The sequence below is a fragment of the Balaenoptera borealis genome, assembly GCF_965194805.1.
Source record: "Balaenoptera borealis genome assembly, chromosome: 1".
Taxonomy (NCBI): Eukaryota; Metazoa; Chordata; class Mammalia; order Artiodactyla; family Balaenopteridae; genus Balaenoptera; species Balaenoptera borealis.
Genome location: NC_138860.1, coordinates 86,100,725 through 86,123,956, shown reverse-complemented (window position 1 = coordinate 86,123,956; position 23,232 = coordinate 86,100,725). Strand labels below are relative to the sequence as shown.

General features: G+C 39.1%; 1 protein-coding gene across 4 annotated transcripts; it reads left to right on the top strand.

Annotated features, from left to right (window-relative positions):
* Positions 1-283: 283 nt before the first annotated feature.
* PRPF3 (pre-mRNA processing factor 3) lies at positions 284-19,231 on the top strand. Of its 4 annotated transcripts, none has more exons than XM_082361684.1 (16): positions 284-426; positions 2,425-2,615; positions 3,296-3,426; positions 5,426-5,572; positions 6,927-7,010; positions 7,215-7,435; positions 8,434-8,740; positions 9,416-9,582; positions 10,367-10,446; positions 12,415-12,558; positions 13,275-13,374; positions 13,547-13,660; positions 15,036-15,154; positions 15,424-15,507; positions 16,558-16,619; positions 18,869-19,231. In XM_082361684.1, the coding sequence occupies exons 2-16, from the start codon at positions 2,471-2,473 to the stop codon at positions 19,013-19,015; spliced, it is 2,052 nt and encodes a 683-aa protein (XP_082217810.1). In that variant the 5' UTR covers positions 284-426; positions 2,425-2,470; the 3' UTR covers positions 19,016-19,231. The 4 variants fall into 4 exon arrangements, with proteins under 4 accessions (XP_082217810.1, XP_082217808.1, XP_082217811.1 ...); XM_082361682.1 differs by having other exon boundaries at positions 16,528-16,619; XM_082361683.1 differs by lacking the exon at positions 284-426 and adding an exon at positions 1,232-1,545 and having other exon boundaries at positions 16,528-16,619.
* Positions 19,232-23,232: the final 4,001 nt, after the last annotated feature.

Genomic DNA, 23,232 nt, shown 5'->3' with positions numbered 1-23,232 from the left:
CTCGCAGGGTTTACTTTCTACCACAAAGTCCAGGTTTAGCCCAAACGCAGAAGCCCCGTTTTTAGTTCTAGCATGACCTTAGCGCACTTATTCTCCACACTAGGAATCCTACAAGCAGCCCAATTTATGCTTCAGGGAACATTAACTTTGCAATAACCTAGTTAACAGATTTACCTGGGGAAACCGAAGGAGGCAAGGAACTCGCAAGCGGAAAACTTTAGGGCACCGCCACGCAGGCGCTCCGCCGCCGGGAAAGTACCCACTACGGCTGCGCGAATTGGCGGCCCCGCCCTCCCGCGTCACGTGCTGTGGGACCGCGGCGTGGCGGCGGCAGTGGCGGTAGCGACGGCAGGCCATAGGGCGGTCAGAAGGTTTCCGGTTCCGGTGTAACGTTCGGGCTCCGTCTCAGGGGCTGAAGTTTGTGAGGTGAGTAGTGGCCCCGGGCCCAGAGAGGGTATCCTTGCGTCCTAGTGACTGGGGCTAGGGTTCAATCCAAGGGGAGGACAGAGGCGGGAAGGTTCGGTGGAAAGGAAGCTGAGAAAAGAACAAGGTTCTGTGGGTGAACGGGTTGGAATGAGATTGTTGAGAGGAGAAGGGCGGGGGCGGGAAAGGGACGAGCTGAGGAGACTACCTCTGAGATGAGGAGTTGGGGTAGAACGAGGCTGGGTTGGGGGCGGGTCAGAGACGGAAAGAGCAAAAAGAGAAGAATGGGAGTTTCAGGGAGGAAATTGGACTTGTAGCAAAGGAGAGCACAGAGTAAAGAAGTCCTTCAGAAGATTAGAACCTGCTACCAGCTCATTCAGAGAGCTGAGGCAGAGGCAGAATGCTGCCTTCCTCTCCTTCCACACCATAACCACACCCCACCCCAACCCCGCCCCACGCAGTTATTGTTGAATATTTGATTAGTGACAAAGCTAGTTACCGTTTGGAACTTTTATTTTGGCCACTGGCTGTTTAGTTTGCACGTTATCTTATGGAGGAATGGGTTGAAGTTGAGTACATTTATTCGTATGGTGCTTGGGCACACATTTCATCTGATAGAATTAGTTATGCACTAAATAGTTATTGAATGAATTAAGTGCCATATAGGAATGGCAGTCGTCCTCATTTTGTAAGATGAATGAACCCAGTCTGAGAGGAATTACTTGTCAGAAGGCTGGTAAATGGGAGAGCTCGCTGTGAGCTCTTAATTCTCTGTGGTGTCTGAATATGCTTTTGAGCAATGCACATGTTGAGATTGATAGGCTCTACTGCTATCTCATGATGGGTAAATAGAGCCACTGTATTCATATAACATGTCACTGAGGCACAAAATCTTTCACTCCTAGTTTCATGACTTTAATCTACTAGCTTCATATGGTTATACCAAAATTAAATACACTATTTAGCAACAGTTCTTATAGAGGATAAACCTGCCAAAAATGTAGAAGATAATCAGACTGTACCTTATAGGAGAAAGGATGTCTTAAAACATCTTAACAGATTGAATCCCAGATCGGACCCTGATGTGTGGCGCTGCTGGGAGGAGGTTAGCTTGGAATTGAGGTCAGTCTAGTTTATTGACTTTTAGGCAGTATGGAGAAAATCAGGGAAATAAAAATATTCTGTATGCTCATGAAGAGTTTTGAGATTTAAGTAGGAGATAAAAATGTAAACATGAATAAAATTTAAGAACTGTCCTAACTTATATTAAACAACAAATTAAGATTGTTGTAGAGAGTCTTTTATGATGGTGTTTTCTCTATCAAGCTAAAAAGTAGAAGAATAAAGGTGAAAAGAGAGAGAGTACATCCAAAACGAGGGTAATCTTTTCTGAACTGAGGGATTAGTTATGACAGAGACCCTGTAGAACATGAGAGAAAAGTATCTAGGTACAGAATTCCCACTGGGATGAATATGAGTACAGAGAAATGTGATAGAACAGTCTTAAGGATTATGAGTTTTAATATAGGATGACTGACCTGGATAAGCCCTCTCTTATTTGTGTCCCTTAAAAGAAGGCCTGGGTTAAGGAATGCTTGCCCAGAAGTAGGAAGAATAGAATGGCTGGGCTCTGAGTGGGCTATTTCAGTCTTGATTTAATGTTATATGCTTGCCAGTCCTTGTTGAATATGACAGAATCAAAAAAGAAGCTAGGACTCATTTCTCAGACTAGGTTATTCCCAAGGTTTGTTTGTTTATTCCACAGGTTTCACTGATCCACTGATACTTACTGAGTTAGGGTTAAAAATCAAACAGAATGTAGTTCTTTCTGTTTTGAAGTATGAGTTGTAGGGAAAGTATTTGGCTTGAAATGAAGTAGAGGAACTTGCCTAGGATTGAGAATAGAGGTGGGGAAGGCATTCCTGATATACTAACTGTTGCCTGGGATCATTTTAGTCTTCTCCTGTCCTCTAACTTAACTCTTTACTGGTTTCTTTTTAGGTGCAGTATTGAATCCTATTTTGAGCTATCCTCCTTTTCCTGAAGAATGGCGCTGTCTAAGAGGGAGCTGGATGAGCTGAAACCATGGATAGAGAAGACAGTGAAGAGGGTACTGGGTTTCTCAGAGCCCACAGTGGTCACAGCAGCACTGAACTGTGTGGGGAAGGGCATGGACAAGAAGAAGGCAGCTGGTATGTACCTTTCTGAAACTTCTGGCTTAACATGTAAGATGGCCCCAAATACTGCTTTGAACTTCTCCAAAGTTCTCTCTGTTGGGAGTGTCTAAGAAAATGTCAGGCCACAGTTTATTTTCTCTTGCATTATAATGGAAATAGCCTAAATAATTAATATTGCTTTTTCTCTTATTTTTCATTTTTTATACTATTTGTGACATATTTTGAATCTCAGACTGATTTCCTTTGACCACTGCACTGAGTTACCTAAATTGTATTTACTTAGGAAATATACTAAAGTCAGATGGGTATATGCAGATTCAGATCGACACCTAAACATATAGCAGTCTCTATAAAATACATGAAAAAAGTTGAGGGAGGCAGATTTTGTTAAGGTAGTCTCCTCCAACTGCTGTTTGGGAAAAGTTAGAGTGGTTATTCATCTTAAACTTTGATGCTCAACCTAAACAGGTTGCTCTGGCTATGCTACTTCCTATGCCAAAAAATTATAACTATTTTTGTCTCATGGGGCAAGGTTATTCAGTGTAAGAGAATGTATGAGAATCCTACAAAGAACTTAAGAAAGCATTTCCCTCCCTCTTAGGGATAAAATTCCAGTGTTGGCATCTGTTGTATGCCTAGTATTGGACTAAGTACTTTTACCTTTTTAACCTTGCCACCTCTTTTTCTCTTGCCAGACCATCTGAAACCTTTTCTTGATGATTCTACTCTCCGATTTGTGGACAAACTGTTTGAGGCTGTGGAGGAAGGCCGAAGCTCTAGGCATTCCAAGTCCAGCAGTGACAGGAGCAGAAAACGAGAGCTAAAGGTAGGTTACAGTCAACTATATGACGAGCTTGGAGTGTTTTGAATGGTAACAAAGTTGCTGAGCTTACCTGGCTCACACTTTAATATCCCCTATTAGAATACCTAATATTTAAGAGAGGTACTTAGACATTGAAGTAGAGGGGGTGAACATGTATTATCACCATCTTATGGTGATGAACTACCTAAGTTCATGGGTTGAAACGTTCCAAGGAAACAGTAGGTAGCTTTGTCCTTTTTCATATACAGTTAGGAGTTTTGGTTCTCATGTTTCCCTAAGTCTCTCTCGTTTTTTTTTAATAAATTGATTGCTCTAAGATTTTACGCTTTGATTTACTTGAGACCTAATAGATTGCTTCAGAATGTGACGTCACTGCTACCTGAGCCATAGACCTCATTGTTGGTCCTTTAGAGATATTACTCTGCAATGGGCTTGTAGATGGGACACCTAACAGCAATTGATTTTTTCCTGTGTGTCTTGAGAGCCTACTGTTTTCCACATAGCATATTGCCAGTCATCTGGCCCCATGAGTGGGATACTTAAAGGGACCATCATTACCTCCCTTACCTCCTTCACTTTTTATCCTATAGTTGCTGATTGGTCATGGCCTCTTTCAATATTAGCAGTGTCAAGTAGCTGATCTATCTCTTTTCTCTGTCTGTCTCTTAAAAAAAAAATCTTTTCTGTGACTCCCATCAAACCTTCCAAAGTGCTTTTGATATCCTGGCTATCCTTTTGTTTTTCCTGAGGCACAAGAATGAATAAGCAGTGTCTGCTTGGTCCCTGGCCAGGCTGTGGAACCAAGAGAAATAGAGATTTGTGTGCTTTTTGTGTTTAGAGTTTTGTAGGGTTATCAGAGGAATGCAAGATAGTCCTTGCCTTAAAGGAATTTGCAGTTTAAGGGTTGGGGGATGGAAGGGCACAACAAAATACAGTCACAAATTATAAAATCTGAGTAGCCGTTTCATGTAAATTTTAGGGTTGACTATAGAGTTTCAGACTTTCGTTGAATTTTGTTACATTTAAGGGGGAATGCTTGATCCATAGTATACACAGATCTGTAGAGTGAAGATTATGTTTTGATAGGGCGTGCTACTGTATAAGTGCTGAGGGCCTGCTGTGAATAAAGTGACTACATTGGGTGGGATTAATAAAAATGGTTTCTTGAAGGAGGTATCTAGATAGCCTTGGGATTCGGGTCCCATTTTGGTCCATTCAGTCCCCACCCCACACAATATATTATGGGAGAGTCCTTTTTCTTGAACTGTAGGAGTTCCAGGAAGCGCTCGCCCCTGGCCGAGGATATGTCCTTGCAAAACACGAGCCCTCCTAGTGAAGAGGGGATGTCACCCAAAGCCTACCACCGGTGTGTACATTTGCTTTTTCCCATTGTCCCTTCCAGTTGGCCACTCTTGGTCCTGTTAAGTTCACCTTGCAAATTAGTCAACATATTTGAGTTCCCATTGTTTGATGAGAACAAAGTGTTATTGGGGAATACTGAAAAAGAGAGAAAGCCCCTGTCCTGGAAGAGCTTAGACACTAGTTGGGAGAAAGTACGTACTAACATTGAAAGACTTAACACTTGGCAAACAGAATATCAGCAGTGTAATTTTACTTAGTATGAACCAAGCTCTTAAGCGCTAAAAGGATGTGAAACAACAGTTTGATCAGAGTGGGATGAGATTATTAATGAGAAAAACTTCCTGGAGGAGGTGAGTTTTAGGCAGGATTTGGACTGGGGGAAAAGTTAAGGGAGATCATTACAAATGTGGGCAGTAAGATTTGCAAAGACCTTGGGATGGGAACATTTATAAGAACATGGGATGAAATTTGTTTGACTGGAGTAGGAGAATAATGAAGTTGAGATGGGTGAGATGGTCCATTTGGTGGAGGGTCTAGAAGACTCTGGGAAAAGCCACAAAATGCTGATAAGGACTAGGATTATTCTTCCCTTCTCCCATGGGCAGGGATACAACTCTTCTTTCATCTTGGGTTCCCTTAGGAAGTGTTTGGTGATGACTCTGAGATCTCCAAGGAATCATCAGGAGTAAAAAAGCGACGGATACCCCGTTTTGAGGAGGTGGAAGAGGAGCCAGAAGTAATCCCTGGGCCTCCCTCAGAGAGTCCTGGCATGCTGACTAAGCTCCAGGTTAGTAATTAAGAACTGGAAGCGGTGCTTTTGAGAGTTGAAGAAGTAAGAGATGGATGGGTCCAGATTTCTCGTGACCTTAATTTGAATTAATTGTTAGCATTGGGAAAATTTTATGTCCTGCTTTATGTTTCATCATTTTTTGGTTTAACCAGGAGTATTCCAGTTGAAGGCTATTGAAATAGCATTTACTGAGCACCTGTTATGTGGCAGGGAAGGTGTGTTACATACATCATTTGCCCAAATATCTACCTCACTGTGTCAGTAAGAGAATTATTGAAATGACTAGAACTCAACATGATGGCAGAGAAGAATTTCCAAATACTATAACACAGAAAAGATATAATCCACTTAAATAATTTTGAGTTCACTTTGTATGTTTTTAATAGGAATTATCTGTGCATTTAAAATGGGCACTGTTAAAAAATTTTGATACCATGTAATTAGTAAATATTTCTTGTACCACTTAAAACTTGTTACAGAAGAAATAGAATATATACATATATATGGATGGGTGGGTGGATGGGTGGATTTGCATATTATGTATGATATTTCTGAAAGGAAAGAAACTGATGGTGATGTTTTTTTACAGAAAATGGGGTCAAGAATTCACAGTATACCCTTTTGTACTTTTTTGCATTTTAAACTATGTAAATATACCACCTATTCAAAAAAATGTTAAAAATAAATTTTTTAAAATATCTTGAAGCGCCTTGACACAGGACTCTTTTGGAAAATTCAAGAAGAGTTATTTGATCATGTCCTCAAAGCTTATTATTCTGAACTTCTTTAGGGCAGAGGAAGGGATTTACAGAGATTAGGAAGTAAGTCTTTACATTGTTGGCTCCCGTTACCCAAACTAGGAATTCAGGGTCCAATAGTGTGATTTTTTTTTTTTTTTAAGTGTAATAATGTTTATGGGTTCTGTCAGTTTTGCATGCATTTTTTAAATGTTCACAGTTGCCCTGTAAGGTAGGTACCATTTTTACCCCTTTTAGACACTTGGAGGTTTAGAAATTAAATACCATGTTCAAGGACACACAAGCATTAAATGGCAGAGTTAAGATTCAAACTCAGGTTTCCCTGACTCCAGAGTCTTAATTAGCAAGCTATGTTACTATCAATACTTAACATGCCAATCCTGCCTTGGGAAGATAGGTTGAAAAATTCCAGTGCTCAGCTGTGTAGGCTTATCTTTATTACACTTTCTAGCCTGTGGTACAAGCAGAATGTGATGGGGTCATTCAAAATTTTTTGTTCTCTAAACCTGAAAGCCCTTTGAGTTTAGGAACCTGTATGAGAGAAATAAAAAAGATGTTAACAGTTTTTCAACTTTTTCCCCCACTGAGAGCAGATCAAACAGATGATGGAGGCAGCAACACGGCAAATCGAGGAAAGGAAAAAACAACTAAGTTTCATTAGTCCCCCTACGCCTCAGGTATTGTAACCAGATTTCTCTGAAAATAAGAATCTTTAGCACAGAATTTCTTGCCACCCACTCAAATGAGAGTCCAGAAGATGACTGCATGTTCCACCCCCAATTTACCACAGTCTACCACTCTGTCGTGGGGGTGGGGGCCGGGGGAGATCTGTCTGCTTGTCTAATTTTTCTGATTCTGATTTCTTTTTTTCTGTCTCACAGCCAAAGACTCCTTCTTCCTCCCAAACAGAGCGACTTCCAATTGGCAACACTATTCAGCCCTCCCAGGCCGCCACTTTCATGAATGATGCCATTGAGAAGGCAAGGAAAGCAGCTGAACTACAAGCCCGCATCCAAGCCCAGCTGGCACTGAAGCCAGGGCTCATCGGCAATGCCAACATGGTGGGCCTGGCCAATCTCCATGCTATGGGCATTGCTCCCCCGTGAGTATCTGTTTTATGGAACTCGTTTCTGAAGCTTGAGAAGCAATAAATACCTTTGAATGTTATTGATCCTCTTCTTGCAAGGAACTTAAATAATTTCTTAGACAGTTTCATATTTCTTACATATACTCAATAAATACCAATTGAATTTATTCTCTTGGTTACCTTGTTGCAGAGTTTAATTATCTTCTTTTTACAATTGGTAGAACTGAAGTTAAGATTATTCCTCTAATATTGGAGCTAGGAATAGAGTCAGGTTTCCTAGTTCATAAGTCAGAACTATATCCATTAAACCACATTGAGTGAGACCAGATCTGAGAGCTCTCTACAACTGGGTAAAGGTGATAGACTTCATTTTTAGCACCTTAATTGGTTTGCCATCCCCTGTCTGACTCAAGAATTAAGGAGTAAAGGAAGATATGATTCCAACTTCTTAACATTGTAATTTATAAGTTCATTTCACCTGATTGTACTCTATACTCAACTGTCCAGTTTGATAGTTTCAATCAAGATGTTATTATTCACTGATGGGTTTATGTTCCTTAGAATTTTGTAACCTAGTTGTCTTTGTTGGGTTTTGATTTTTCCTTTCTTTTTTTTTTTTTTTTTTTTAATTTTATTTATTTTGGGCTGCATTGGGTCTTCGTTGCTGTGCGTGAGCTTTCTGTAGTTGTGGCGAGCGGGGGCTACTCTTCATCACGCTGTGTGGGCTTCTCATTGTGGTGGCTTTTCTTGTTGAGCATAGGCACGTGGGCTTAGCAGTTGGGCCTCACAGACTCTAGAGCACAGGCTCAGTAGTCGTGGCGCGCGGGCTTAGTTGCTCCACAGCACGTGGGATCTTCCTGGACCAGGGATTGAACCCGTGTCCCCTGCATTGGCAGGCTGATTCTTAATCACTGCGCCACCAGGGAAGTCCTGTTTTTTATTTTCTGCTTGTTTTTTTTTTGCTTGACTTATTGTTCCAAATGGGATTTATTCCTTTGTGGGCTATTTTTCAGGAAGGTGGAGTTAAAAGATCAAACTAAACCTACACCACTGATTCTTGATGAACAAGGTCGAACTGTAGATGCAACCGGCAAGGAAATTGAGCTGACACACCGTATGCCTACTCTGAAGGCCAATATTCGGGCTGTGAAGAGGGAACAATTCAAGCAACAGCTAAAAGAAAAGCCATCAGAAGACATGGAGTCTAATACCTTTTTTGACCCCCGAGTCTCAATTGCCCCTTCCCAGCGCCAGAGACGCACTTTTAAATTCCACGACAAGGGCAAATTTGAAAAGATTGCCCAGCGATTACGGACAAAGGTATCTGGCTTAGAATATAATCAAGAATTTTGAAGAAGTTAGGAAGGTGACAAAGGAAATTGAATATAGTCCTGAAATAACCGTCAACTCAGTTCTCTATGTTTTTGGCAATTAGATAAACAAGTAGTAAAGCAATGAGTAATTTTTAAAATACTATATTTTTTCCTGGAATACTTGATTTTTAGCTGATTTGTCTTCTCGATTACTTTCATTCTACTTAGGTAGAAATAAAATTGAATTTGAAAATTCTCCACATACAACGGTCAGTGGAGGGAAACCGTTGAGAACCCTCAGGGCAACTGATGAAAGCTAGTCTGGTGTTAAAATTTACGGCAGACAGTCCACACACTTGGATAGTTTAATTGACTGTATATGTGATGACTTTTACCTTCTTGTTTTCATCCTCTCAGAATGAGGTTTTCCATAAAATTCCATTTCTGCATATTTGCTGCAGGCAGGCACTGTGGGGTAAAGGGATAGTGATGAGGGTGAAATGTATGTAAATCAACCAAGTAAAGGATAAAGTAAAGAACACCTCCTTTTTCTAAGCTTTCAGAAAGTATGAATTTGTTGCATTAGATGTAAAGAGTTCAACAAAGGAGTGTTTTAAAGTTTGGGATTCTACTACTTCCCTGTTTTCTTTGACTTCAGTTTATCTTCTTGTCTTGTCTTTAGGCTCAACTGGAGAAGCTGCAGGCAGAGATCTCACAAGCAGCTCGAAAAACAGGCATTCATACTTCAACTAGGCTGGCCCTCATTGCTCCTAAGAAGGAGTTGAAGGAAGGTGATATCCCTGAAATTGAGTGGTGGGACTCTTATATCATCCCCAATGGCTTTGACCTGTGAGTTTGTTGGTTAATACCTTTTAATAAGGCTAGAGTTTTAATGGGAAAGATGGTACTTGTGCATTAAGTAAAAATTTTAAATCCAAGGAAGATAGATAACCATATACAAGCTCATATATTTGTAAAGAATATGTTGTATGGGTTGTTTTAGTTTTTTGGGTTAATGTAGGAGGATTGGGCACATATAGTCTAAATAATCTATACAAATAATCTGTAAAATTTCTGCTTGCTTTGTTATACATTGTTATTTGTTTTTACCATATTTGTTTTCTTAATTACCTTCTTTTGCTACTTATAATAGGTGTTTACATTTCTTAAAGATCCAGTCCTAGAATAGAGCAAGGATTCTTAGTTGATGGGGGAGAGAATGATAAATAAAGCATATAAGAAACATTTGGCGAGCTTCAATCATATCTGCTCCATTATTCTGATACATGGCTTTAGGAGACTGTCTCAGCCTTTCCTTATGCTTCCTTTGTCAACCGCTGTCCCAGCGAATTATTGTTACTAATGAGAGAATATGGTGTCCATCAGGGGTGTTAGGGTAGAAAAAAAAGTTTGACAATGACTGGTGTAGAGAGTGCATCCAACCTTAGTGGGACCGTTCTCTCATCTTGAAAATTATATGTAATATATTACATATTATAGACATGCAAATACTTTAAAAAATTCTAGAATGCATTGTGGAGAGTGGATTTTTTCATTGTGTTTCTGAGATTCCCTCTCTCTTGGAATCATCTCTACCCACATATCCTATTTTCCCTTCTTCCTCCAATTTTAGTACAGAGGAAAATCCCAAGAGAGAAGATTATTTTGGAATCACAAATCTTGTTGAACATCCAGCCCAGCTCAACCCTCCAGGTAATGTAGAGATTACTCAATCAAAGCTCTAGAGAAGTATTAGCCAATAGAAATGTATGTGATAATGGGCATGTTCTCTATCTGGGCTGTCTATACTGTAGCTGCTGTGCACACATGACTATTGAGAACTTGAAAACCAAGTTGCATTAATACAGCTGAGGGACTGAATTTTTAATTTTATTCAATTTTAATTTAAATTGAAATAGTACATGTAGCTAGTGGCTACAGTATTGGACAGTGCAGCTGTAGAGGATTGAGGTCTAATCTATAGATGGCCTCACTGATGTATATTACAAATTGGGCTTTTGCCATAGTGTTGACTCCCAACTCCAGTCTAGTACACCACCACTAAACTGCTGGCCTTCTTCAATCTTCTTTTTCTTCAGCCTTTCTCTTTATCATTTTTGTAGTGAAAGTCTGTTGGCTTAGTCAGAAGAGATGGGTTTTAGTTGTGGCTGTGAACTAGCTAAATCCCTTGGGTAGATCACTTATAATAAAGAATTTCCTCATATGTAGAGATAATACTAACTGATATTCCTTCTTAAGCAATCACAGAAGATTTTAACATTTTCATCAAATTTGAGATGAATAGAGGAGGTTAGCTTTTACTCAGTTAGTAAATTTACTCAGTAAATTTGCTTGCCAGTATCTCTAATAAGTTCAGAAAAGTAGATTGAGACCCTGTGATAATAAAAGGATAATAATTATTGAATTATACTTAATCAGAATGTACTTAGCTGTCATCAGCGTGAATCATTAGAAGAAAGTGGGGGATTTTGTTTGTTTTAACAAATTGAGTAAATCTGCTTTGGGAGCTCAGAAGATTTTTTCCCAATCTCTATGACTCTTACATTATAAATTTCATAATGTTGGCCAGTGGTTTTCAAATTGTATTCCATAGGCACGTTGAGGTTCAATAAGTAGGATCCAAATGGAATTCTGGATACCCACCACCTACCCCAAATCCTCACACAGAGCAGCCGGAGCAGCTCTAATTTTGTTTTCTATATTTGCCACATTTCAGTTTATAAAAGGGTTCAACTGCTTAAAGAAAAACAAGTTAGAACATTACTCATGAAAGATAAGAATGCTTTTTTTTTAATATAAATTTATTTATTTTTGGCTGTGTTGGGTCTTCGTTTCTGTGCGAGGGCTTTCTCCAGTTGCGGCAAGTGGGGACCACTCTTAATCGCGGTGCGTGGGCCTCACTGTCGCGGCCTCTCCCGTTGCGGAGCACAGGCTCCAGATGCGCAGGCTCAGTAGTTGTGGCTCACGGGCTTAGTTGCTCCGCGGCATGTGGGAATCTTCCCAGACCAGGGCTCGAACCCGTGTCCCCTGCATTGGCAGGCAGATTCCCAACCACTGCGCCACCAGGGAAGCCCCCAAAGAATGCTTTTTAAAGACAACCATAATACCATTATCACAACCTAAAATTAACTAAAAACAAACTAGAGGTCCTTTCTTTTTCTTTTTTTTTTTTTTAATCTTAATTGGAGTATAGTTGATTTACAATGTTGTGTTAGTTTCAGGCATACAGCAAAGTTAATCAGCTACACATATACAGATATCCACTATTTTTTAGATTATTTTCTCATATAGGCCATTACAGAGTATTGAGTAGAGTTCCCTGTGCTATACAGTAAGTAGGTCCTTATTAGTAGTGTGTATATGTCAATCCCAGTCTTCCAATTTATCCCTTCCCCCTTACCCCCTGGTAACCATAAGTCTGTTTTCTACATCCGTAACTCTGTTTCTGTTTTGTAGATAAGTTCATTTGTACCCTTTTTTCAGATTCCACATATAAGCGATATCATATATTTGTCTTTCTCTGTCTGACTTATTTCACTCATTATGACAATCTCTAGGTCAATCCATGTTGCTGTAAAGTTCCTTTTAATGTGATTAATATTCACCTATATCCCTCTAATATGCTTATTACTTTGGTACATTCATTTCTCTGCCTGACAGTCGACAATGACACACCAGTTACTCTGGGGGTATATCTGACCAAGAAGGAACAGAAGAAACTTCGAAGGCAAACAAGGAGGGAAGCACAGAAGGAGCTACAAGAGAAAGTCAGGCTAGGCCTGATGCCTCCTCCCGAACCCAAAGGTACATATCTTAGAGGCAGGGAAGAAAGGGTGACAAGTTTATCTCTGTCATTCTAGAGGAACTTTAGCATCTCTCTCTATATGGGTGCTTTTTGTTTCTCAGAATCATTCATTGGTTCTTCCTTTCCTAAATTTTCTATTGTCTTTCCTTATTGAGACAGGTCAACATAGCCATTGTAGAGGTCATTTAAGGCTTTTTTTTTTAAAAAAACTAATATTGACCATAAAACATTCCTATATTCCTGGAAGAATAATAGGCTTGAAATTCATGAAGATAGTAGTTGGCGTATTTGCATAGAGTTGTTACGTACATAATTCTTAAATGTTTGAAAAATGAAAATGCAGTTTCAAAAACCTCACTCCTGTAGTTTCCATTATCAGTTAGTAATATTTTGAGTGAGCACTGTTATGTATAGGATCTTTCACTAAATGCTATGATAAGAGTGAAAAATGCCAAAGAAATTAAGTTCCTTGTCTTTCATAAATTTTCAAACAATGTGAATAAACGCATACCAATTATTTAGATTAATTATGTGACCTCCCTCAAATGCTGAATTAATTGGATGGGCTTTCAAGGTAAGAGTATTTGGAGGAAGTGAGTTTTGAGCAGAGATTTGAAATAGGTGAATGATATGAATTAGTAGAGAAGAGATTGACAGGTTATCCCAGCTGGAGTAATGACTTAGGAGATTGATTTTTATCATCTCTTCACTGCAGTGAGAATTTCAAATTTGATGCGAGTATTAGGAACAGAAGCTGTTCAAGACCCCACGAAGGTAGAAGCCCATGTCAGAGCTCAGATGGCAAAAAGACAGAAGTAAGTGCCATGGGATTGGGTGGAAACCCAGGGCAAGTACCTTTCCCAGACTCTTCTGGGGGATCCATATTTGGAGGGAGGGGAGAGTTCTCCGTTGCTCTCTCTTTCCCTCAGCCCTGCCTCTGATCTTCAATGCCTTTCTCACTTGTGGATGTCCTTCCTGTCACGACAGAGCGCATGAAGAGGCCAACGCTGCCCGAAAACTTACAGCAGAACAGAGAAAGGTCAAGAAAATTAAAAAGCTTAAAGAAGACATTTCACAGGGGGTACACATATCTGTTTATAGGTAGGTGTCCAAACTGGGCCAGCCTTCCTTAGAAATACCAAAACATTTTCCAAGTGACTGAGGCAGAATCACTGGTGTAAAGCATACCTAATATCAATCAGTTCTACTCTCTTAACGACCCTAGTGTAAATCAAGAGCTAGTAGATCTTTTTCATTGGTGAGGGTTAAAAACTTAGTCTTCTATCTCTGAGGTCTTAGTGAACTAATATTAGTTCTGAAGAATGAATGAACGAATATGCTTATTCAGGCCAAGATGTGAACTAGGGATCATTCATCCTTTATGAAGCATAAAATATTATTTTTTTAGGAAGCATTAAAAGTTTTTTTCCTCAGTTAACTATATCCTTATCCTAATGTATTGCAGTAATCCTTTTATTCCCACTCCAAAATGGACTTTATTTATTTATTTATTTATTTTTGATTTATTTATTTGTTTTTATTTTTGGCTGCATTGGGTCTTCGTTGCTGCGCGCGGGCTTTATCTAGTTGCGGCGAGTGGGGGCTACTCTTCATTGCAGTGCACAGGCTTCTTGTTGTGGCTTCTCTTGTTGTGGAGCACAGGCTCTAGGCACTCAGGCTCAGTAGTTGTGGCTCACGGGCTTAGTTGCTCCGTGGCATGTGGGATCTTCCCGGACCAGGGCTCGAACCCATGTCCCCTGAATTGGCAGGCGGATTCTTAACCACTGCACCACTAAGGAAGCCCTGGACTTTATATGTTGTAAATATTTTCTACCTTTTGTGTTGATTTAATGTTTTCATTTTATTCTTTTATGTCAAGTACATGTGTATCTTCTGTTTAGATGCGCTCATGTTTAGTTCTTTATTATAAAAACGGCACATTATTATAAAAGTAGTGAATGCTTACTAAGATGAAAAACATTCTAACAATACAGAAGGACATTTACTGAAAAAGTCTCGTTCCTATTCTCTGATCCCTTAGGACCACTCACGGTGGGTAACTGCCACTGACAGTTTTTCGTATATTCTTCTAGAAGTTTTTCAGGCATAGCATTGTGACTACTTTATATTATAAGCATCTAGAGAGCAAAGAATTTGTTGGTCTTTATACTGTCAAGAACAACTAGCATATAAATATTTTTGGATGATGGTAAATATCTCTCCTTCATTCTTAGAGTAAATTTTGATTACCTGCTATTTGTTGTAAAGTGTACAGTGCTAGACTTTGAAGAAGTTTAAGACAGTAGAAATACTTCTGGATTCATCAATTTTACCTTTAAGCATTAGTATATTTGCTTACTCCAAATGCCTTTGTTTTTAGAGAGAAAACTATTTTGGATCCATTTTTATTTGCCATTCCATTCAGGCAGCTGCTGATGCTAAAATGAAAGCCATAACTAAACTTTCCCTTCTCCAGAGTTCGAAATTTGAGCAACCCAGCCAAGAAGTTCAAGATTGAGGCCAATGCTGGGCAGCTGTACCTGACAGGGGTGGTGGTACTGCACAAGGATGTCAACGTGGTAGTAGTGGAAGGGGGTGAGTCTGAAAAAATTGAGGCAACCCTAGGCCTTGAAGTGATTAACATGGTGGGAAGAAAGGAGAAAAAGATAGTATTTTAGAGCCATACCTGGCTTTAATATCTTGGGCCTCTGTTTCTGTGTTTATTGGAGTAGAAGGACCTAAGATGTGGTTCCTGGGATTGCTTCAGCTACCACATTAATGTCTGAGCATTGAATGCACTCAAACGTTCTTTCTACCCCATTGTCTTCCACAACTCTGGCAAAATTCTCCTTCTCTGTTTCTAGGCCCCAAGGCCCAGAAGAAATTTAAGCGTCTTATGCTGCATCGGATAAAGTGGGATGAACAGACATCTAACACAAAGGGAGATGGTGAATGGGGGTTAGAGGGGATTAAGTGGGAGGTGGGATGGTACTCTGTCCATTCATCTGTTCCCTCTCTCTGACACTCTTGCAAATACCAGATAATGTTCAAGAATTTTAGACCCATTTGGACTTTAAGCATGCTAGACATTCATACAGTATTTATTATATGATCATATGCACGAGTATTAGTTATTCTCCTGCCTGTCCTTTAAGGCCTTTCTAACCAGCTGGTTTCCCTGTTAGCCCAGAATCTGGATATTGGCTACATGAGTGTATTTAGTTTGTGAAATTTCAGCAAGCTGCGCATTCATATGTGCACTGTCTATATTATATGATTTTTTGATAAAAAGTTTTTTAAAGGGTTGAGAGCAAAAAATATTTTTCAGATCAAAAAAAGCTCTCTGCTTCATTCAAGAAAATAAACTTTTATTCTTTTGCCCAAGTTCATCTTGTATATATATTTGACATCCTCCAGGCCATCATTCTTCCATCAATATTCATTCTTCCCTTCTTTGAAGACCTGGGTTAGCATTTAACACGTGCAGAGAACCTTACTTTCCTTAACTTTGGCCCTTTTATACTTTTCGTTCTTCCCTATTTTTGTACTTAAAGTACACTTTTTACTATAATTGACCTATATTTTATTTTGTTTCGCAAGTGTTCCTAAGATATTTTCATTCATTATATCTGTCCTCCTTCATTAGACTAAAAACTCCTTGAGAATGGACTCTTATCATTTTGGCATCTGAAGTGCTTAGGACAAGTTTTTATTGTTCTTTTATTTATCTCCTTATTCCCAATACCTGTCACAGCTCTTGACACGTAATTGGTCCTCAATACATGTTTGTTGAATTAATTAATGTCCCTGCCTGTTTGGAGATTTCAGTCTAATTGGGGGGAAATAAAGAGTAACAGAAGACATTTGATCCCAATACATGAGAAAAGGTGATAATATTTAAAAGAATTTGGGTAGGCTTGAATACTGTTTGTTTAGAACCTAAATCTTGGTGTCTCATCTAAGTCTAGAGCAAGATTTAGCTATATTGTCTTTTCCAGATGATGAGGAATCTGATGAGGAAGCTGTGAAGAAAACCAACAAATGTGTACTAGTCTGGGAGGTAGGTGATCCTTTGTTAAACACTGAAGCAGAACTTTAGCTAATTCCTGATTGCTTATACTATGCAAATGGAGCAATATAATGGTAAAACTAAATAATGACTAATCCCTTAAGTAATTTGTATTTCTTTTTGGAATTCATTGTTAAGTATTTGGCAGCAAATCCTTCCTGATTATATTTTAGTTAAATTGATGGGTATATAGTTTATGCCATCTGGGGAAAAGTATGGAAACTGGTGGCAAGAATACAAATTCTCTATTTATTTATTTCACAGTCATGGATGTGAGACTTGGAAAGAGGGAAATGAATTGTAGAATTTTTCTTTGGATATAGTGAAAGAAGTACTAGACTTAAGAATACAAAGTTGGGAGTCTGGGCAGTATCACTTACTAGCTGTGTAACCGGGCAAGACACTTAAATGTCAAAAACTGTTGCTTTGTCTATAAAATGTGGATATTATTGTCTCTCCCTATTGTCAGTTTTTTTTTGAGAACCTAATTTGATTATTATGTAATGATGCTTTGCAAAATGTGACTAAATCACTCTTAAAATGGAATTTTTTTATGGTTATACAGTTCTTTCATCCCTCAAATTTTCTTAGTGAGCCACACTATTCTGAAGAATGAATGAATGAGTGAATATGCTTGTTCAGACCAAGTTGTGAACTAAGGATCATTCACCCTTTGTGAAGTGTAAAATATCATCCTATTTCTCCAGGAAGCATTAAAAGTTTCTTTCCTCAGTAACTATATTCTTATCCTGGTGTACTGCAGTAATCCTTTTATTCCCACTCCAAAATACATTTTATACATTGTAAATATTTTCTACCTTTGTGTTGATTTAATGTTTTCATTTTATTCTTTTAGGTTGCATGCGTGTGTGTATCTTCTATTTTTTAAATGTGCTCATATTTAGTAACTAGTTCTTTATTATAGAAGTAGTACTTTGGGACTTCCCTGGCAGTCCAGCGGTTAAGACTCCGCACTTCTCCTGCAGGGGGCTCGGGTTCGATCCCTGGTCGGGGAACTAAGATCCCACATGCCATGCGGCACGGCCCGAAAACAAAAAAAGTAGTACTTTACTACAAAAGTAGTGAATGCTCATTAAAATAAATTCTGACAACACAGAAGAGCACTTACTGAAATAGTCCCTTCCGATTCCCTCATTTTTTAAGACCACTCTATAGGTAATTGCTACTGTTTTTCACGTATCCTTCTGTCTTACCCCAGATTCCTCCAATTTATGCATACTAAGTAGGTAATAATAACCATAATAACTGTTTCTCTGTCTCATAAGTCCCCATCTGCATATTTAATATCCCCCAGCCCCTTCATCTCTTTAAAATTCTGTTCCATTTATCTCTGAGAGTCCTCAGGAATTATTTCTCAGGTTCAGAAATAAGCCAAGTTGTGCTTTAGCCTCCTTTTGGGAATCTGATCCCTGAAAGCCTCTTGAGGTAGCACTTTGTGACTGCCATTGCAGCTGGTCCCTTTGGTGAGAATGCGGTTCCATTAAATACTGAATCTTTCTATTGTAGTTGTCTGCAGGTTATCCCCCCTGGCTCCCATTCCTCTCTCCCCCGAACCCCTGTATTGTTCTTTGTCACTGGGCCCCAGAACCTCCTGCTTATATACACAGTCTCACTAAGTCTTGTGAAAAGAGTCCTTTTAGCCTCTAACTCCTTTCTCCTTAAATGCCCCAATCTGGAGGCCTGGTAGGAGGCAAGTTCATCCCATGTCACCCTCCCTAGTCCTTCCTGACTTACTCTTCCATCCAGGCACCAGAGCACAGAACTCATCCTCCATTCAGTCAAAAAAACAAACCCATATAAAGTCATGGAAACTCAGCAAATATCCAAGGGGGTGGAGGTTAGAATTGTTTGTTTTGTTTTGTTTGTTTAATATTTATTTATTTATTTATTTAGGCTGCACCAGGTCTTAGTTGCGGCACTCGGGATCTTTTATTTGAGGCATGAGGGATCTTTAGTTGCGGCATGTGGGCTTCTTAGTTGCGGCATGCATGCGGGATCTAGTTCCCTGACCAGGGATCGAACGCGGGCCCCCTGCATTGGGAGCATGGAGTCTTACCCACGGGACCACCAGGGAAGTCCCTAGAATTGTTTTTACCATAAAATTATATTCAGGTAGGCACATTGCTACACAGATGTTATTAGGCTTTATAAAGGAATATTATATCTGATTTAAATTAGAAGTTGCAGTGTTTCTATTAAAAATTTTGTCTCTTTCCCAGGGTACAGCCAAAGACCGGAGCTTTGGGGAGATGAAGTTCAAACAGTGCCCTACAGAGAACATGGCTCGGGAGCATTTCAAAAAGCATGGGGCTGAGCACTACTGGGACCTTGCGCTGAGTGAATCTGTGTTGGAGTCCACCGACTGAGACTACTGCAAGCCCTTGCCTCTCCCTTCTTGCCTTTGTCTCTTCAGTCCTCTCCCTTAGTCTACTTCCAAACCCAGCCCTACTTGTGTGTGTGATCTCAGAACTGTGCCAGGCTGACATTGGGACAAAGGGAGAACACCTTGCTTCCTTCCCCAGACAGCCTGGTGCTGCCCTTTATTCCCCTTATGTGAATATGATTAAAGAGTTATTTTTAAAGTCGGTATGATATTTTTCACACGTTCAAAGGTATTGGAGTATGGGTCTTCAGGTGATCTTTTCTCCAGACTTCTAGCAATTGCTGTGGAAAAAGAAAATTTTGTCATTGATATTTATGTATATATAAATGGATGAACGAATGGATGGATGATTGGATAATGGAAATTTCTGACCTCATCTTAGAGCAAGAATGATAAATACCGTTTTCCTGGAGCAGAGTGAAGAAGGAAAAGGTATTAAGTGGATAGGGGAGAGGGAATTTCCATCTCTTAACCTTCAGTGGATAGTCACGAGGTTGACAGATTACTTCTGGTCTTGGCTGAGTAGTCTTAACAGGAAATTAGTTCCTCATATGGGTGAATATATGAGAATGTGTGTCGTGGGTGAAATGGACACAGAAGGAGAGTCCAAAGAGGATGTTATGGGTCAGTTTGTAAAAGGGAATAGGATTTGGGAATTTAGCCTATTTCTTCTCTTTACTAATTAAAGAAACCAATCCTTTTCTAAAAGACAATGTGTAATTTCTTTTTCCCACCCGCCCCCAAGAATCTGACAAGATGCAGTTCTGTTTAAGCATTTAATGTTTCTGGATTGGTTTTAGGAGTATTTGGGTCAGAATAAGTATCCATAGAAGTCCAAAATTCTTACCATAAATATCCTTCCATTTCATGTTGCCTGTTGAGGATGTATTGAGAACGGATTGAACATAGGAGCCATTAGAGTTCCTCCCTGCTAATTGGAGTTTACTAGGAAGTAGTGTCAGAATGAATACTTGACCAGAAGTTAAAACATTCTATGTTATCAAATTAACCCCTTTAAAAAAAATGTGGGGACCTCCCTGGTGGTCCAGTGATTAAGACTCCGTGCTCCCAATGCAGGGGGCACGGTTTGGATCGTTGGCTGGGGAACTAAGATCCCGCATGCCACGTGGCATGGCCAAAAATAAATATAATTTTTAAGAATTAAAAAGTTACTGTTTCAGGCCCTAGTTAGAGTTCCAATTTTAAGGCAGTATTAGAGAGTGCTAGGATAAAAAAGGTGGAAAGAGACAAGGGACTGCAAAAGGACTTACGGAAAAACTGTACAACCTCTCTTTTTTAGAGATAAGCAAACTATAACCCAGACAGATGACAACTAATTCCTAGAGCAGGAAGAAATCTAAAGCCTATATCTGTGAGACTTAGGAGCTAGAGAATTGATATTTCGTGATTTAAACAAATCCAGGGGGAAATCTTCATTGTCAGAAGTAAGTGCTTTTGCTTCTATTAAAGGATTTATTACAAATATGCGTGTAAATAATTTATACACAACTTCAAAAATGTATTGTTTGCTGAAGACCTAAAAGGAGTCTTTGTTCATTATAAAGTTCAGTAAGTTCCCTACATAAAAGAATGAGTTCCATTCCGAAAGCACGTTCATGAGTCCAATTTGTTCGTAAATCCAACAAAGCCTAGGTACCCAACTCACACAATTGCTGTACTGTAATCGGTTTATAATACTTTTCACACAGATAATACATAACAAACAAAACATCTTGAATCTTACAGTACAGTACCTTGAAAAGTACAGTAGTACAGTACAACAGCTGGCATACAGGGGCATGTTTGCATCTTTGAAAGTTCTGAACTTGAAGGTTCGTCTGTAGGGGGCTTACTGTACCCATAATGAGACTTAATCCTTGTTTTAAGTCTTAACTCCGTGTGCTTCAGGGCGGTGGTGGTTTTTTAATTTATCTGATCCTGTACTGTATTAAGCATTGTGCTCGATAAGCATTGCCTCCTTTATCAGAACAAATTTATGAGGAAAGTAGATTTTAGAGGTGAGAAATCTGAAGTTAACAGTGAGTAAGTAATTTGCTCCAAGGTTATGGCTGGTAAGTGATGGAGTTTAATTTGAACCCAGGTTTGACTAAAACCCAAACGTAGTTCCTACACATGCTGCTTCATTTGTGAAATAGGTGGTAGGAACATGTGTTCTTTCAAATGAATGCTAGACTCAGAATAGTTCCTATCTTGGGATGCTGTTATCACTTAGAATACATTGTGAACTTTAGTAATATCTTTCATAATCTGAAGCTATATGTATATCTGTAGTTAACGGCAGTTATTTGTGCTCTGTAGCGTTCTGGAAAGAACTTTAAAAGTCATTTGGAATTTATCATGGAGAATTAAGTGAGATGATCAAAGTAGATAATAGCTTTCTTTGTTAAAAAATGCAAATATAAAGTTACTGGACTGATTTTTTCCTTCCTATATGTGGCTTACCTTGAATTTCCAGAAATATCTTGAACAATGGCAATATCATTGTAATATAGGTACCAAATAATTATTTTTGGATAAGACAATTCAGTCATAACTAACACTGTTTAGCAATCAGGGTGCTTTTGCATGTTATTCAATGCAATATTCTGTAGTTAAGATACATGTAATTTTATTCAGGGCAGAAAATGCTACTGTTCAAAAGAGAGATTCGATCCAGTTGGAATGATCAGGGAAGTTTGCCTGAAAGAGGCAATTTAAGATAGTTCTTGAAAGATAGGTAGAATTTTGGTAATAGAAGAGGATATTTTAGGCAGAATTAATTATAAATAGAAAATTACAGGATACATTTAAGGAAAAGGAACAGTTTGGAGCCCAAGGAATCTTGGAGGAAAGGCATTTGAGATAATACTGGGAAGTTAGATTGGAACCATTGTGGAGGGTCTTAAAAGTTAGGGCTTTTACTTAACTTGGTACATAACAAGGAAGAAGTTTTTTGGTTTTGTTTTTTGAGTAGAGGAAAACTAGGAGATTAGTCTGGTAATGTATATAAGCTGAAGAGATATACTAGGAAGCTGATCGTGATGCTGTTGATATATAGATTAGAAAGGTGATGATAATCTAGGTAGAGGGCAAGGGGAATGAAAAGGGAATTCATGCAAGAAATATATAGGTAGAAGTCTACAAGATTTGATAACCAGTTGAAGGGGTAGAATCAAAGATAACTAGGATATCCAACTTGAATAAATCTGAATGCAGGTGATAAATTTAATCTTTGGGAGAGAATGAGCAGAAAAATGAGAGAAGGGCTAAAAATGGAATTTTGGCAAACACAAGGGGGTAAGAAAACTAGCAATGGGCAGAGAAAGGATCCATTTAGTGGGATCTGATTAATGATTGTATATTTAACAGAAGCAAAGGGAAATGAATTTTAAGAAAGATTTAAGTAAAATAATAGCTGACATCAACGTCATCAAGCCTTTACTAAGCCAGGCACTACTTTAAGCACTCTACACACATTAACTCATTTAATAATTATAGCACCACAGAGAGTAAATTGCCAATGGCAAGAGGCAGAGGCTGAATTTGAGCAGTCTGGTTCTAAGTGTCTTACTCTAAACTATTGCACTAACAGAAAAAGCTGAAGGCTGAGACTGTAAACAGTGCACTGGAATTAGCAATTAATAGATCTTTGATGCTTTTTAAGAGTGTGCTTCCTCAGCACCTATTGCAGTGCCTACCTATTTCACTGAGAAAAGAGAAGCAATTGAAGAGAATTTCTGCACATTCTCACCAACAAGTCTATCAACCTACCTGAATCTCTACCTAGATTCTCTACCTTCCTGTTACAAGAAAGGAACTGTCTATGGACCTATCACCTGATCCTATCCTCTCCCACTTACTCAAGGAAATCAGCCAGCAATTCTCCCATCTCTATCCTGTATCAACTGTAGCATCTGATAATAGCTACATTATTTCCCACCTTGGAAAAAAGAAATGACCTTTTGAACCCACATTTCCCGCCAGCTTCAGCTCCATTTCTCTGCTCCCATTTTATTTCTTGAAAGAGTTGTCTACACATGATAACTCCACATCTCCCATTCTCTCTAGAACCCTCTCCAATCACTTCACTTCCTGGAAACAGCCCTTGTCAAGACCACCAGTGACTACTGTGTTTGCCAGATTCAGTGGTTATCTCAGTCCTCAACTTATGCAACCTATGCAGCAACACCTGACACAATT